Source organism: Osmia bicornis, chromosome 1 (assembly GCF_907164935.1).
Source record: "Osmia bicornis bicornis chromosome 1, iOsmBic2.1, whole genome shotgun sequence".
In the NCBI taxonomy this organism is placed as follows: domain Eukaryota; kingdom Metazoa; phylum Arthropoda; class Insecta; order Hymenoptera; family Megachilidae; genus Osmia; species Osmia bicornis.
This window is the reverse complement of record NC_060216.1, coordinates 6089047-6107054: the sequence shown is the minus strand read 5'-3', so window position 1 is coordinate 6107054 and position 18008 is coordinate 6089047. Positions and strand designations below refer to the sequence as shown.

General features: G+C 40.9%; 2 protein-coding genes across 9 annotated transcripts in view; one reads left to right on the top strand and one right to left on the bottom strand.

Moving 5' to 3' along the window:
* LOC114882124 (AF4/FMR2 family member lilli) overlaps positions 1-8291 on the top strand; it is a 105272-nt gene extending 96981 nt beyond the window's left edge. For all 8 annotated transcript variants that reach the window (XM_029199015.2, XM_029199012.2, XM_029199005.2 and 5 more), the window contains 11 exons: positions 1543-1597; positions 2153-2205; positions 2427-2940; positions 3022-3776; positions 3860-4757; positions 4833-4972; positions 5042-5236; positions 5323-5400; positions 5500-5596; positions 5687-5978; positions 6073-8291. In XM_029199015.2, coding sequence (XP_029054848.2) covers positions 1543-1597; positions 2153-2205; positions 2427-2940; positions 3022-3776; positions 3860-4757; positions 4833-4972; positions 5042-5236; positions 5323-5400; positions 5500-5596; positions 5687-5978; positions 6073-6182 — 3187 coding nt within the window. In that variant the 3' untranslated portion in view covers positions 6183-8291. The remainder of the gene's footprint in view (positions 1-1542; positions 1598-2152; positions 2206-2426; positions 2941-3021; positions 3777-3859; positions 4758-4832; positions 4973-5041; positions 5237-5322; positions 5401-5499; positions 5597-5686; positions 5979-6072) is intronic.
* A 4342-nt stretch (positions 8292-12633) lies between these two features.
* Positions 12634-15853, bottom strand: LOC114881670. The gene is made up of 5 exons (XM_029198514.2): positions 15643-15853; positions 15003-15555; positions 14607-14943; positions 13282-13648; positions 12634-13227 (listed from the first exon to the last, which is right to left on the bottom strand). Exons 1-5 carry the CDS (start codon positions 15733-15735, stop codon positions 12634-12636), a joined length of 1944 nt encoding a protein of 647 aa, XP_029054347.2. The 5' UTR covers positions 15736-15853.
* Between the last annotated feature and the right edge of the window lie 2155 nt (positions 15854-18008).

Below are 18008 nucleotides of genomic sequence, written 5' to 3'. Positions count from 1 at the left end.
ATCTCGTTGCTTGTCGAATTTACTCGCTTTTGGGGGACACACTCGTCGCGATATCTATCGGCACGGAGAACTTTCAAAGTCAATCAAAACTTCAAGCCCGATCTCTCTTAATAAATCAATAAAATCGTCCGGGAGAACTCGGTTTGATCTCGTTCGATCGATATCCGGCCTGTTCGTGCTTTCGCGTGCAGATGAAACGACGGCGCGTAAGCGTCGATCGAGCTGAATTGGCGAAAAACAGTGAAAACCGAAGAGGGTGGAACCACCTAGACGAGCGCTTTCTGGATGAAATCAGATTTTAAAAACAGAGCTTGCATTTTAGATGGTTGGTGATTCGATTTAACACTCGGGTTAGGTATTTGTCGCTTTAGTAGAAAAATGTAGTTGCAATTTATTTGTCCGGGTTTGTACAGCTCGTGTTAAATGTGACAAGGCGATGTCTATAAGATTTAATCTGAAGTTTATTGTCGTCGAAAGAAAGGCTTATCCAGATCGTAATTTCTCGGTGTAAGCGACTAAGCGACCTTAGGCACGGTTCGCAACCAGTCAGCCATATCCACAAGCATCGACGAGGACGCAGGACAGCGTGTTTAGGGTCGACGACCCTCCGGTACATCCGCGTTCGGTGCTTCACGTACTTTCCCTCTTTATCCTTCAGCCTGTCGCCGTCTCTCTTTCCATGTTTCCCCATAGCTACTTCTCGTTGCTTTCCATTCCCCTCGGTGCCGGCGAGTTCCCTCTTTGCTCCTCGTATTTTGTCCGTTCTTCAAGCAGCATCCTCTTCCGTTGCTTGCCTCTCGTCGATCGAGGGTGAAAGGACCCTCTTCTTTATTTTTTTCCCTTCCTTCTACCTTACTAAATAGAGAAAAAAAAAAGAAAAACACGAAAGATAACGAGTGGACTAACCAACTGTTTTTTAAAAACTTTTATCAAAACTTTTCTTGCAATTGAATAATAATAATTAGAAAAATTTTCTGACAACTCTCTGTGCACTTTAGTTAGTAACCTCTTACCGTATTTAACTTGTTAAAACGAAGACTCATGGTTGCTATACAATGGTGACACGATGATCATTCATAAGAAATCGTAGTGTCATGTATACGAATTGACAAAGTGACGGTAAGAAAATAATCGAACGGGTCTAATTGAACGGGATCGATTCACAAAGACTGGAATGAAAAGTGAAAGTGTGAGGGGATAGGAAATGCGAGAAACCGACGGTAGCTGGTTGACAAAGAAAAGTGCGGAGGAGAGGCGCGTGTGAAACAGCAGTTTCATAGATCAATGAACGATTGTTCCTAGCTTGCCTGGCGTCGTTCGTGTTCTAACAGGTTGCCGTTCCACGCGTGCACGTTCTTCTTCTCCTTTCTCCATTCTAATCGAGAGCGCTTCGTTCTCCTTATACTCGAACACTAGGGTACTTTTCATCCGCCCCATTTTATAGGCTCGAGAATCACCGGATTCCCTCTTAAGAGCTAGGAAATCTTAAAAATATTCTTTGCTCTCTCCTTTCTCAAAAGTTTGTCTCTGTTTTTGTTACAGGGATTTGGAGCGGGATCTGAGCCTATCCGAGGACAGCGAGGATGAAGTCGGAAAGGTAACTTTGTTGCCAAATTAACGAGCTCTGTTTTCTCATTTTTTCTGAATATAGTAAAATCTGTCTGTACTTTTGAGAGTTTTGTTGGAAATTTAAGACAAAAGTTCGAAAATTAGTTTTGTAAAGGGTCAGATATTACGTAGGTAAGTAGGTATTTATGATACCTCGACAGGTAAGTGGGTATTCCAGGGTAATATTTTACTTGACCCATTCTGTAGGTATAGTGTATAAAACGAAAAGTTGTAGGAAATATTTCACCTTTTCTGTTCCACCCGTTGAAACATTGTAAAGAACCTCGAACGAGCGTATAAAACAGATATTACTGTATTTCTATTTTTCTTTGTACATTTTCTTTGTCTTGATTTTGACAAGAAACCTTTACACGATCAGATTTTGTAATAAAACATATCTAATACCGATATTCTCTTTCCCTAAAGTTCGATACGAACGTGCACGCGTTCGAAGTAAGAACAATACAAGGATCAATCAGGAAAGAAAGCTCATATTTGATTGAACTGTAATTAATTGTTAATCGTTTCCCTTCTTTTTCCACAGGAAACGACGTCGCGGACGGCGAGGGGAAACAGAAGTCCTGACCTTACGGTCGAGTAAGTATACATTTCACCTGTACACTCTTTTAATTAGTGCTCGTTTTATATAGCTTCATTAACTTGTTTCAAAATTAATCCGGTACGCTACTTATAACCATCCTTCGAGGAAATATTTCACGTCTAATTGATTTAACCTGTTTATTATCTCGCGTTTATCATTTGTTTACCCAAATTTCTGGATGAACCAACCCCTTCAGAATCGACTGTCTTCTTCACAGTCTGTCAACGCCGTTGATACCGGCGATGACTCCTGCCCCGCCGCCTCTGGCACCCATGTCACCCATGGGTCTGTCACCTGTGGGTACTTTATCACCTACGAGGCCGCTCAGCCCGAGCAGACCGTCGTCACCTCCGAAGCAAATGACACCTGAGCAAGTACTTTCACCTCCACCAGTGAGCCCTTTGCAATCGAAGGGCTCCCCCGTCCCTATCATCCAAAGGCCGCCCAGTCCGCCTGGCCAGGCACCGCAGAGTTCCGGAAGCGCCAGTTCCAGCTCGGATTCCGGTTCTGACTCTGGCTCGGATAGCAGCGACGATTCCGAGGACGAAACGAGCACCCAACCTGCCAAAGGACCTTCGACACCTCCCTCTGTGTCACCAAAGAACGAGAATCTGATCGAGGAACCACCGGCAGCTATCGAGGAATCGAAACACAGGTGGAACCTTGAATCGTTCTTCAACAAGAAGGTGATGCCGCACGGGGAACAGAACGCTGAAAACAAGCAGACGCAGGTAATTAATTGTGCCAAGTTTCGATGAACCGAGCTTCAGGGTAAGTTCCTTAGTCTTTGACTAAATAATGACGATCCACAGGATTGCAATAGGCAAGATGGTTCCCCAGCAACGACAGCAGACGTCAGAACGCACAGGGATAAGGCAGCTCACGATTGGCAGCTCGACGAAGCCGTGAAGAGGACTCACAATCCGACGATGATCAGCGTGCTCGACAGCGATAGCTATAGATCCTCGGATCAGGAGAAGGGTCAGCCCGTGGAAGAGAATCGTGTTCAAACGGAGAAACCAAAAGTGGCCGATGCGAGGAAACGTGGACGACCTAGAAAACCTACCAAGAGTCCGAAGGGTGGTCATCGGACGTCGGACGAGAGTCTGAAGAATGGCAAGCCTCGTAGTAGAACGAGAGGAGTCAGTAGTCCTATCAAGAGAAAGATACCTCTGTCGAAACCTACCATCACGACCAGTGACGACGGAAGCGACGACCGATCGCAGGATGGTTCCAGCGATTCGGACAGCGATCGACCGACCAGGATATCTCCGGTCGATGCTGCCATCAACGAGAAGAGACGGTCGAGAGTTAGCGGCTCCTCCAGCGAAGACGAGGGTCCTCCTAATGGAAAGAACAACATTGCCTCCGAGGATGATAACACGCGTTGGAGAAGGGTATCCATCAAGAGAAGCAAGCTGGCAGACTCGCCTAAGAAGCAGGAGAAGAAGAAGAGTCCCGCCAAAGCCAAACCAAGAAGATCGAATTCGAGGGTGACAAACGTTGGGGGGTCTGATTCTGACAGTGAGTCTGAGATGTCGGTGAGAAATCGCATTCAAGTAGCCAGGTGAGTTTAATCTTAATTCTATTTCTTTCATCGACTTCAACATAGGTAAGCAGGTATTAAGAAAACGTTTCCTATACGAACAGGGTACCTCCAAGGCCAAGGGCACCTCCAACCAGGACAACTTCCCCGGAAAACTCGGACAGCGACAACAGTCCAGGTCCGAAATTGCAAGAGGAAGATGCTGGTAACGTGCAAGACAAGAAGAAGAGCGACACGCTTCGAAAGGTCTTCTCGTCTTCGATGGGCGGGGGTAAAGTTGGCGGTAAAGGAGGAAAAGGTGGAAAGGGCGGAGGCAAATGTGGCATCTACGTGGAAGAGTACACGACCTCTGCCAATACACCGACCGGCGGGGATAGTCCGTACAAGAGACCGTCGTCCCAAGCATCCAGCATCATTCAATCTTTCCCACCGCTTACCTACGTGAACGGTGTGCCCAGTTTACTCTGCAGGATCGAGCTGAGCAGACTTCCTCATCTATCGCAACTGTCGCGAGGACAGGAATTGAGGCAACGCACGGAGCTACCCGACACCAGGCCATCATCCAGGCAGGCTTCCACCTTGACCGCCCAACCTACTCGACCATCCACGCCCGAGGAGGGAGAGATAATTGACACGCCACCGCCTCAACAGTTACCTACCGACTCGAGGATTCACGGTGACGCGTTGCTAGTCGACGGCGAGCTGAAGAATCGCGCTGTGATCAAAGGGGAACCTATTACGGACTCGAAGAGTAATTGTGGCATCGGACTGGGTGCTGGTCTCGTCGGTGGAGGTGCTAGTGGAAGTGGTAGTGGTGCTAGTGGCGCGGGTAGCGCGCCCAAGAGGAAACGTAATCCGAGTTGTAGTTCTGTGACCAGTTTCAGTACTGTGTGTTCCATAGAGACGAAAGGAAAGGGATCGGGGGAGCACAAAGAAAGAAAGAAGAGAAAGAGAAAACACGCGGACGTTGAAGCTGTCGCATCGAGGTCCTCTTCGAATCAGGTACGAATATCTCGCGACAGAAAGAAATTACTCGCTACCCTGTTTGCTTAAGCTCGATGTCTCGTTGTTGAGCAGCAAAGCGACATACAACCAACGAATCACGAACGGGAAGAAAAACCTGACACCAGCTTGTTGCCGCCACCACCACCGCCTCAACGCGTCTATTATTCCTACTTCAATCCTCAGAACGAAGTTTTGGAGGATCAAGATAGGTGGTAAGTGTATTTCCTCTATCGTTTAAAAACCAGGAGGTAAGTTAATTTATCGGACGTGTTCGAACGCAGGGACCAGAATCAGTACCTGATGGAAGCGAAACGGCTGAAGCACAGCGCCGACAAGGAGTGCGAACTCACGGCGCAGGGTATGCTTTACCTGGAAGCCGTTCTGTGTTTCCTGCTCACTGGCAACGCCATGGAGTCAGATCCTGTCACGGAGAGGGCGTCGTTCACCATGTACAAGGATACTCTCAGTCTCATCAAGTGAGTACATCTCTAATTAACCAGAAACTACGAGGAAGAGTACTTTCTAATTAAAGCAATCTCTGATTTACCCTTCCTTTGCCCAGATACATCTCTTCGAAGTTCAAGAGTCAGCAGAACAACTCGCCAGAGAGCAGTATACATAACAAGCTAGCCATTCTAAGGTGAGTATTCGCTTTGGGGTTTTCGCAAGTGTCGCGCACTGGCGCGTGTTCCACGGAAACGTACTTTTCAAAACGGCGCCTGTTTTCCTTCTGTTTCAGTCTCTTTTGCCAGTCTCTTATATACTTGAAGTTGTTCACGATGCGCAAACATGAAGTGAAGGAGACACAGAAGATCCTCAGCGACTATCATCAGAAAGTAAGTGCGCCTTAGACCATCGAAAGTCTTCGTCTCTCGCGATCGATTGAGGGTCGTTGAAACGAATTTCGTTCTTCTTTGTGTTCTCAGCCCGCTCAGGCAACGCCTGTGCAACCGGAAGGTCAAGGAACTCCTTCCCTATCGCCCACCCCGTCGCCGGCCGGTTCCGTGGGCTCGGTTGGCAGTCAGAGTTCCGGATACAGCAGCGGTGAACTGGCGAATCGAGGGGCTGCCTCGGGTCAACCGCAGGCAGCTCCTTACGTTAGCGTTCCGCTGAATGTTCACAACGCGATGGTAAAACAAAATTATCACCTTGGCTTGCTGTTTAGTTGTCACGATCTCTGGGACCAGGCCAACGCTCTGGTGACAGAAAAGCATAGAGGTGAGCTTGACACTCCTTCCTACGGTGTTCGACCGGGGATGCCACAAGTGTCCTGGATAAAACGACGTATGCTTTTCTTTTTCTTTCGATTTAGATTTTTTCATCGAGCTGGATGAAAAACTGGGACCCCTCACGTTGAAAAGTTCGCTACGCGATTTGGTGCGATACGTACAAGCCGGTATAAAGAAGCTTAGAGATCTCTGACCACAGTGGCATAGCCCCCGACCGCCCACCCCGAATTACATTACTTCTCTTCCGCAAAACATGGCCACGTATCCAACGATGTTCACGTAAAAACGTTGCAACGATCGTCGTAGATTCGAAACACGCCGTGAGAGAAAAAGCTTCGTAAAGCAAAAAAGTAGGAGAGAAGTTGGAAGTGTATTTGTTAATAAATAAAGGACTGTTTACCGTGGGGTGCAGAAAATCGGTGGTACGGGGGAGCAACTACGCGTAGTTGCGAGATAACTGTCGAATCACTTGCTCCACAGTCAGAGAAAGAGAGAAAAAAAAGAGCTCTATGAAGTTTCTACGTTAGGAGGTTCACGGAGGCGTCCCGGGCAATTTTTTTAACGCTCCTAGCATCAACTTTATAGTCAATTCAAGTTACTCGTCTGCAGGTGGACAGTTGAAGAAGGATCTTGTCGATCCGTGATCGGTGCGTAGAGAATCTCTCGTATTCTGTGCGTAGCACGAGTTACTTATTTTCGAAACGGAGAAAGAGGAGGACGAGGAGGAAGAATAAGAAGAAGAGGAGGAGGTATTGATACGTTTCGCGAGACGAAGAAGGGAGGGAAAACACGTTGTCCCTATTTTTCTTTTCGAGATAAACGATTTTGTAAATGAAAATTGAATGCGAACAGAGTAGAAGGATGAGATCGATGTATCGACGAAAAGAAGAAGGAATAAGAAGTGCCACAGAAGCGCCCGTGTGTTCTCGCTTTACGGTGCGCCGCAGCCGACGTTACCTGAAGCATGAGTTTCGTCTTGGCGATTCGAATGCGACGAATACACAATGATATACATATATGCATATAGTTTATTACCTATATAAATATATAAATAATTATAAATATATAGATATGAATATATTTAATGAAAAGAGAACCAACGCGTCATGCACGCTGGCGTTTCATTTTTAGAGAAAGAAGATGAAATAATAGAAAAGGCGGTCGCAAAATTCCTGGACGAGAGTATAGGTGAGCGAAAGAGTGACCAGGCTCGGATTTAGGAGGGGGGGGGGATAAAAAATTAGTGTAATGATGCATTTCTCTTCGTTGGAGATGCGCCACGAGCAACAATGATCAACGGTTGATCCAACCGATTTTCAACCAACTACTATAAAAACAAATATGTCTGACGTCTGTGAACGAAGGACACGACTCTTTTGTAGATAGGTTACGAAAAAAAGAAAACAAACAAACAAACAAAAGGTAACTTAGATTAGATAATTAATACGCAACAAGGAGAAACAACGTTAAATGGTAACAGAAAGAAAACAACCAATACATATTATTTACAATTACTTAGAATTAAACGGGGGATAAGTAGAGGTTCTAGTGATGAGAAAATAAAAAAAGAATATTCAGATAATTATACATAGCGCATACACCACATTATAAATAGTGCGATTATAAAAAAAAGAACGGGTGAGAAAAAAAAGAAAAGAGAGAAAGAGAGAAAGAAAGCGAGAACAGACACCAGGCGATAAATAAAGAAGAAAAAAAAAAGAAAGATTAACGCGTAACGGAGAGATAGAAATCGCGTTAACGCTCTCTCGTTACATCAGACGTGTAAAGAAGAAAAGAAAAAGAAGAAAGAAAGAAAAGCATAACGGATAAGTAAGTTGCTCATGTGTATATTTTTGTAAATAGGTATTTGCGAGTGCCGCCGCCTTGAGGGTGACCTGTCGTCGTTTTCATGACGCGTCAGAGTCGGCCCGCCCCAATTTTTGCTACCACAAGTCTTATCGAGAATCAGGAAAAATTTCTGGTAAATAAGAAGGAAAAAGAAAAAATATTAAAAATAACACATACAGAACACAAGATAATTATACATGTCCGCCGAATTTGTCCCGAACGTTCATTCCGAGTACGGTTCTTACGATTTTATTTGAAACGTTACATTTCATTTACGTTACCGCGTTGTTCGATCGAGATCACTCTTCATCATTGCGCTATTCTCGAGCTCGGTTATCCATTATTTTTCGTTGCTGTTAGTATCGTTAAGTTTGCTTTTCGTTTGGTTCCTTCTAATCATCGACAAAGTGAGAAACCGTCGTGTGTTTTTGTCAATTGTATCCTGGAGAATGTTGCGAGAGCTTCAAGTATACGAGGCCTGAGGGTAGTACACGCGTACTGAACGAAATTGATCCGACGACGTTTAGCGAGAAGCAAAGAGAACGAAGGAGATCCTAATGAAGCGTTAGCAACGAGTTCACGGAACGTTCATTGGACCAGAATCGTCGAAACGAGGAAATATTATATCTCTACGATTAGACGGAACATATCGAAATTAAATTGAAAATTCGGGTACGCGATAAAGACGTTAGAATTTACATTTTGTTAGAATTTATAACGGTGTAGTAAACAGCGAAAATTGGACCAATCTATTATACGTATATCCGTAGAGACACTTCTAAGAAAAGAAACACCGTATCCGTCTATTCGTTGCTAACGCTTTTCACGAAAGGACGATAGAATATAAGGAAGAAAGGGAAATTAGCGGGAATAAAATAGGAAGGATTGGACGCGGGTTGACGAGACTCGATTAGGGCTCGTAGAAATAACTAAGCGCGGTCCAATGGTTCACGGGATACAATTTTATACCACGTGTGTGTGCGCGTGCACACAGACTAAGGGATAAAGAGATTTAAAAAAAAAGAAGAGAGGTTTATTAAAAAGAAAAAAAAAATGTACGTATGTTTTGATATTTTCGAACAGCACACGTATTTATAGCGGGTACGTAAATAATATCAAGCCTTCGCTCTCGTCAGTCCGCGGCTGTGATTGAAAAAATAAAGAAATCAAATAAAAATGAACGCACAGACGCAACGACCTTTGCGACTCGCCTGAAATTCGTTGTCAAAATGATTTTATAACAAGAAAGAAAAAAAGAAGGGTAAATTCTGCGTGTACGCTCGTCAGGGGTGCAAACGCGTCACCGTAAGCTCAGGTTCTTCTCTTTCGAGAGACACGATATTTAACTCCATCTTGTTATCATTTTCTTTTTTTTTATTTCTTATACTTTTTGTTTAACGATTTTAGCTTTGTTTTGGGGCAAAGATTCTCTACATACGTGTTCCTACAGACCTCCAAAGAAAGACAAAGAATGCGAATGGTGCTGCCGTTCTGATAACAAAGAGACGAGGTTGTTCGAGGGATAATGATTAACGCGTGTTTTTCTTCTTCTTTCTCTTGTTTCGTTTCTTTTTCTTTTTTTGTTTATCGATCGACAAACGATCGATTCAGCTGGTCGCGTGAATGTTTTTCTTTTCCTACGATTTCAAGAGAAAAAAAAAAGCGTTTACGCATATTATGCATATATTATACCACATTATTATATTATATTATATTATATTATATATATTATTATATATTATCATTATTATCGCTACTTTTATTATTAATATTATATATTATTATTGAGTTATTGATACACTATGATCGTTATTATTTTTCGAGGTATTTATAGGGATGAATGATGTCGGGGGGGGATGAAAGAATAAGGAAAGGTAAACGGTACGTGTGACGAATGCGTGTTTTGCCTGTTTCTGTGGGTGCATGTGGACGGTTGCATGGGTGAAAGAAAGAAGGATACGGTTAAACAATGCATGTCGGGAACGACAAATTGTATATTGTACCTAAATACAGCAGCAGAAACGATTTTCGACGGTTCACCGAATTTTGTCGAGCGTATACATATACGATATATATATAAATTATATATATTCATATATTATATATAAGTTATATATACATACTATGTATCATATGTAACAATTACCGTTTGATTTTTAATTTTATGAATCCTTTACCCGCTGCGCCGTAATTGTAACATATTTATATACATATTATACATACGTACACACGCGAACACCCACTTACGAGCATATATATACATATGTAAAACATAGAGACATGCAATCATAATTATATTATTATATTGATAGTATTATACGATCATTATTTTAATATACTCTCGTATACGGTCGAAATCGCGTAAACACCCTAATCCAGAACTGAACAACTCTTTGGTAAATCGTGAAAAATCATTACGTACTTTAACCCTTAACTGTTACGAGCCTATTTTTTCTATCTAATTTCCAAATGAAAACTGTTATTGACATAATCTTAATTTTCCATTGTATGAAAGTAAATTTGTAATTTGCGATAATTGTTAGTTAAAAATTAATTTACAATCACACTATATTGCTTTCACTTATTATATTAGACCGCATACGCGTATAGTGTACTGGTAGCGATTAAGGGTTGAAAATCCAATGAAAAGTACCTCGATTTCTAAGCAATTTCTACGTTTCTAGCTGTTTCTATAATTACCAGAGGTAAATAAACGACGACCAGAGAGTTCGTTTGCAACCAATCCGTGTAAATAGTTGAATTAATTTCGTTTATCGTGATGGTTCGATTGACGTTTCAGAGGGTGGACTCTGTTCACGATTCGAAGGGTAGTTATCATCGAATCATCTTACTGTGATTCAACGAGGGCAATAGTCATCGTGTTTGTTTGCGAACGACGCTAGTCCGTCATGTTTTCAAAAACAGACTCCTACCCTTCACTCGTGAGAGTCCCTTTCGACGATTTTCTTGAAGGAAGGACAAAATCGTCCGTTGATCGGCCATGATCGATATGAAATCATCACAAAGAGACGGCCAGACAGACGAGCAATCAAGCAAGCAAGCAAACAAGCAGATTCGCAGGATCGAAAGAGCATGTATGTAGAAGTATGCGAGTGGGAGTGTGTGTGCGTGTACGAGTGTTTGAGAAAGGGAGACGAACAAATGTAGAGAGGGAAGCAATAAAATAATAGATAGAATGGCAACCGCACCAAGGAGAGACCAAACTCGCTTAACGAAAGATAATTTACTTACTTACTTGCTTTTTATTTATTTTAATTAGTAACGTTTATTAACGAGTTATTATTTGTATTTATTGGCGCGGAACGCTGAGGGTGGTTCGCGGATACAGATGTCGATGAATGTGGTGCAACTTTTCAACCGCTAGATGAATGTAATTCGAAACAAAAGAAAACATAAGTGTACACCGAGGACGAATCCTTTTTGTTGTTACTTAAACATGTTAGAATTTTTCTTCAGTTAAATTTTCTCTTCTGTAATACGCTGTATTTTCTTTCTAATTATAAGTGTAACTATATCGTTGAAAATCTTCTAGTAAAATGGATCATTAAGTTTTGCATGTTTTTTTTTTTGTTTTTTTTTTTTTTTCGTAAATAAAGGTGACGAGTTTATTCGTCTTCCCCGGTTAACAGGTTAAATCGTGACCGTTGTTCTCGTTCGGGAATTTCGTTTAATTTCATATGAATTGGTGTTACGATGAATTAATTTTTATTTCTCGAATGGCGGACTGCTGTTTTTAAATTTTACGATTAGTCTATACATTTGGATACCATTTTTTAATATCTGAAGCTCTTTTATTTAAAAATTCGTTGTATTTGTTTCGTGGGTCTGGACCCAGCTTCACCGTTTAAGGTTTTATAAATCAAAAGGTCTTCTTCCGCTTGATGGACCCGCTTCGAACGGAAACGCGGCACGTAACGCGCGAATTGAAATAAGAAAAAATGATTTCACATGGATTCGTCTTTGAATTCGATCGATCACACATCCGGTTTAAAGAATCGATGTAGGAGGGAGAAAGAGGAGAGAAACGAGACGAGAGTGAACGGGGGAAAAAAGAAAGAGAAAAGAGACCGTGACAATATATACATATATACATATACATATATATATATCTATATATTTGCAAGATATTTTGCGAGCAGGGCTTTTTTATCTATTTTATAGTAATCTCAGCTTAAGCGGATTGAGAGAGAGGGAGAGAGTGAGAAGTGTTTTACTAACAAAAAGTGAAAATAAAATGAGAGAAAGAGGGAGATAGATTCGCAACAAAAAGAAGAATGAAAAGTGGGGGAAAGATTTAATTGCGCAGCTGACAAACGGTTTGTAAATTGCGTACATAAGATAGGTAAATAACCGTCGGTTAATTAAAAAAAAATTAAGAAACGAAGACGGTTTCACTGTGTCGTATACTCTACGTTTTGTTTCTTTTTCTTCTTTTTTTTTGCGCCGTAGCCTTGCATTAATCTGATTATTATTAACGAATTATTATTATTAATGAATTATTATTGATTATTAATTGTCACCATCATCGTCATTATCATTATATTCTTATTATTCATTATTATTAATTTTATTAATAATTTTATTATTATTATTATTACTATTATTGTGTATATGGTATAAATTGTAAAAAGGAACGTATTTACTATAACATATTCATTTCACGGGGATTTAAGAGATCCTTCGAATGAACAAATTGTTTAAAATAAAGTGAAGGAATAAATAAAATATTGACCAATTAACATTTTTTCTATTCGTATCCTCTCTTACTCTCCGTATTATACAATTTCCGATGTTCCTCGTTTTTTATTATTCAATAGTTTTTGTAGTTTCTTTATTTCTTCCCTGTCTCTAATCGTTTCGTGTATTTTCATAAGTCTAGGTTTATATCGTGCAATAAGAATCTCAAAAAGAAAAGCAACAGTGCCAAGAATAAATCCTATCACCTGTACATAAAAGCAAAACCCAACATTCTTCATCGTCAGTGTTCTATAACTTCTGAATTCTCTAGCGATCCTCTTTTTCCACGCCCGACGTAACATGAGCCTACTAACATTCTTCCACATTGACACGATCCCAGCTTCCACTGCGTTTTGTATCAATCTCGTCATTGGATTGAGCAGCGACCAGTTTTGTTTCGTCACATAGACTTGTAAATTCTGTTGTATCGCTCGCGAATTATAGAATGTATGACTGTTGCTCCTGATCCTCGTATACTGATGATTACAATCGTCCAGACAAGCCGCGTGTATAGAATTCCGAACTCGTTGCTCGCATTCGTGATAGGAAACTGGGTGAAAACGCGATCTTAATACCGGATCTTGTAGGGACGGGCCTTGAAACTTTGAACCGTATATCGTGGAATTAGCTCTCTGAAAAAGTCATGATAATATTAATTATTCAAGAGAAATCTGAAATTTGTGTACCTTGAGGTCCGCCGGAGTTTTGATGTTAGGTCTGAAAACTGGCACAGTGAGTAAAGAGGCTAGATGACTTTGTAGCAACGAATTCATTATCAGTATCAGTATAAACACGTTGACGAAGAAAACTCTGGTACTAATACTTCGAGGAAGTCGATGGATGGACACCACAGTCATCAAACGAATAATATCCAACGCGGCAGGTAGTACTCCCTTGTATTTAACAAGCAGCCAAAATGCAATTATAAAAACCGTGAGGTTTCCAAATATTACGGGTACCGACATAAACGATATGACTTTAGTTAACTCCGATACTTGGCCTGCTCGTTGGGTGATCACACACAAGCCATTCTGACCATGAGGATACGTGGTCCTGAAATCAAAATATAATTTGTATTGTATTGTATTGTATTTATTGAGAAAATAAGATCGTAAGCTCCATACAAACTCATAGATCCGGTACAGCAATAAGTATTACATATCTTTAGAGTAAATTTATACAAAGTCAGTAGAAAAGTCAGAGATGAACAAACTTAATTAAAATATAATGTATTGTATTGTATTGTATTTATTGAAAAAATAAGATCGTAAGCTCCGTCAGAGCTCATTGATCTGGTACAAAAAATAGGTATTACATAACTTTACAATATGTTCGTAAAAAGGGGATGAACAATCTTAGTTAATATATACAAAAATAGCTAGATAGAAATGTTTTTCTGTAAAAAGCGGGTGATAATATTTAGTTCCTTAAGATGCGGACCAGAGAGAAAAGTTTCTGTGCACCAGGGGGGTATTAAAATATAATAATTCTAAAACAACTGCCGGAAACAAGTGACGCCATCTACTGTTTGGTGCACTCAGTCACTACAGATTCGACAAGATTGAGTATGCCTTTATTTTCGAGGAGTCGTGGTTTCGGCAGTGACTTATACCGCAGTTCACCAGAGTCCCATAACTGCGACGCGCAGGTTGGAAGATGGTGGGGGAACGCAGCGAGCTCTCCGCTAATCGCTTTCCACTTCGTTTGGGAGTATCGCCAATCAGGGCAAAGATGCGTACTGGAGGTGCGCGAAGACCGAAAATTGGTCTTTTCGCAGTTATGGTCAGTTATGGACTCTGGTGAACTGCGGTATATAGTCACTGGTGTACTAAATGAGCTTTCGGGTTTCACCGATAGGATGTGCATAAATTACGGGGACTGTAATTTTCCCACTCGTCACCAGACGACACTACCATAGAAAAAGCCGCCACCATCGGGTCGATTCAAAAAATTCATCTATCTATATTTCACGAAACAAGGCTTTGCGTTTGCATTTGAAAGGAAGACATACCCAAATTTCCACATGACGTACAAGGTCCTCGCATTTATTCCCATGTCCACCTTGCCCGATTCGATATCTGCAAACATTCCCACGATATTTCCATGAGGTCCAAGACCGCCGAGATCGTATACAGATCCATTGTGCACCATTACGTTTAGGCTAGCATTTAATTTACGGAACACCATCTGTATAATTTCGCCGTTCTCACCGGCGAATTTTTTATCCACTCCTAGCCCCTCAGGGTCTATGTAAAGGTTTGGCGGGTAGGAAACCGCGTTCGCTCGGACTTCGTATCCGTTCAAATCACTCGTCTTATCGAAATTTAGATCCTTACACATCCCTGGACCTTTAAAAAAGATCATTTCTTGAAATGAATTTCAATTTGAGAGATACTAATCTACTCACCATTTCGATATTTCTTCTTCAGCAATAACCAAGGATGTCGATTGCGACCTTTAAACGATCCAGCATCTTGCCACTCGCTTGGAATTACGTTCGTGTAAGGATTGTAGGTGTAGATTAAAAGTCCTTCGACCGGATCGATGCACAAGAATATCGTAGATAACAACTCGTATTCCCAGGCAACCCAGAGGAATCTGTACGCGTTCGAACAACCATAGTTCCCCGTCTTCCTATCGATTAGAACGTAGAATCCGTTGGAGTTAAACCAAGTAGAGTCCTTTATCCTTTGTAAGAGCAATCGTAGCAGAGGTTGGGATCGTGCTACCACTACGAATTCATTCATTTTCCAAAGTAGTTGCAGCGTTGCGAACTTTCGGAATTCCCTGAACAAGTATCTAGTCAAGGTGTAGTATTCAAAGTTGTTTGGATCTGATTCTGAAATCAGAGCCACTGGTACATCATCTAGCAATGATTTTTGAAGAAAATCATCGTATTCTCCAGCTAACAATAGAGCAGAGATTTGTTTAGAACTCGTGCAAGATTTAACGATTGTCACCTAGAACCAAGAGAATTTTAATTACATTATTAATCAATAATTTTAATTAAATCTAATTGAAAAGATCTTATTAGAGTATTTTAATACCGTTGTTTCAATCAAGTCGTTGTAATTGGCGCTGTTATCTGCAGTTGCGTTGATAAGTAACGTAGAAATCGCTAAAACAGTGTTCAAAGCCATTTCAGATGGTAATAAACGAAGAAACAATTAGTATGCACTTGCGAGGCTATTTTCCTACAAAATCATTTCAATTTCGATAGGGATCAATTGTATAATAGTTGGCCCCCGCAGCGTAGGTCAAGTGATGATAATGAGATTCAATTCTAGTTGGCTGAGAATGAAGCACCGTTCATTCGCATTAGCATAATTTATATTATACTACCAAAACGAATCACCAATGATAACACTGCAAAAATTCTGACAAATCTTTCTCCAACAATTTCACGTCGTTGTTTCGAAGGTACACTATCAATTGATGCAACCGGCAACTTTTCTCGTTTTTAATCGAGGCGCCCAATAAATTTCGTGTCACCTGTTCGTCCACGATAATCATCTTAATCGACCTTTCCCATTTTCATCGTTAGATAAACAATGGTGCGCAATTTGGACGCTGTTACTGATTGCTTATCACCGTTTCTGGATAAAAGGCTGCGTGACAAAGCAACCTTCGTTCTCGTTAATGAAAGACAAATACATCAGTCTGGATTCTTCCAAATTGGTCTCTGTAAAAAAACTGTAATAACGATATTTTTTTGAAGTTTTGACCCAGACAAAGTCAAATCCTGAGTAATTGCAATTATAATCTTGCCAAGCGATCACATACATCAATACTTATTGTTAGCCATAGATAATTCTCATGTACTTTTATTTGTACTCTTCCGAGGTCCTTGTTGTACCTTGTGCAATGTAAAGATAATAATAATAATAATAATAATAACGTGTCTGACCATACTTGAACATTTCTACTGTGCCAGTGAACGTGTTAAATTTCTTCTCTGTTCGAATAAAATTTGAGATCCCTGGTGACTCCCTAAGCACTCTATCTGCTAATAAAATCCTTCCTTTTAATAATGCGGAAACATGTCTGTGAGTGACGTTGAGACGTTATATGTGTACTCTTACAATGATAGTACCACAGTATCGATCGAGCATCAAATTTTTGTTAAAAATTCAAAGTAAAGATTATTTGTGTTAACTTGAACAACGTTCGTTGAATGATGACTACTTGATTAGCGCCAGTGTCGGTGGCCGTGGGGTTTTAGTCAATAGGAATGACACTCCCCCGCCGCCCTGTCCAGGGACAATGGGGGGTCTTATGCAAAATTTCCCCACGTTAAAAAAAAAAAATCCTTTACATCTCTGCTTTCCTTAAATCCCTGCATCCCTTACATCCCTGCATCCCTTACATCCCTGCATCCCTTACATCCCTGCATCCCTTACATCTCTGCATCCCTTACATCCTTGCATCTCTTTTGTAAGCATCCCATTATAGCGCCTCCTGGCGGTAAAAAAAGGAACTAAACTTTGCAAAAATTTTGGCCCCTTAGCGGCAAATATTTGAACTAAAATTTCGACGTCGAATCAGCGCCCCCTGGTGTTAGAAAAAGGAACTAAAGCTTGCCGAAATTTTGGCCCTCTACCGGGAAAAATTTGAACTAAAATTTCGACGTCGAATCAGCGCCCTCTGGTGTTAGAAAAAGGAACTAAAGCTTGCCGAAATTTTGGCCCTCTACCGGGAAAAATTTGAACTAAAATTTCGACGTCGAATCAGCGCCCCCTGGTGTTAGAAAAAGGAACTAAAGCTTGCCGAAATTTTGGCCCTCTACCGGGAAAAATTTGAACTAAAATTTCGACGTCGAATCAGCGCCCTCTGGTGTTAGAAAAAGGAACTAAAGCTTGCCGAAATTTTGGCCCTCTACCGGGAAAAATTTGAACTAAAATTTCGACGTCGAATCAGCGCCCCCTGGTGGCAGAAAAAGGAACTAAATTTTGCAAAAATTTAAATTTAAAATTATTTTTCACGAGACTTTACTTACCTTTACTTACCTTTACTTACCTTTACTTACCTTTACTTACATTTACTCGAACCAGTGGCCATAAGTATTTTATTTATAATATATTATTATATTCATAATATATTTATTATAAGGGTTGAAAGGATACAAGAGATGCAGGGAGAATTCAGGAGTGTAAGGGATACAGAAATATAAAGGGTACAGAGATGTAAGGGATGCCGAGGTATAAGGAGTGCCGGCATATACGAGATGCAGGAATATAGGAAATGTACTGATATAAGGGATACAGGAATGTTAAGGATTCAGACATGTAAGGGATGCAGTGATAAAAGGTTGGGTCTCGTGGAGCCTTTAAAGATAAAAAAATAATAAATAACTGGGAAGGTTGTAGGGAATGTAGTGATATAAGGGATACAGGTATGTTAAGGATTCAGACAT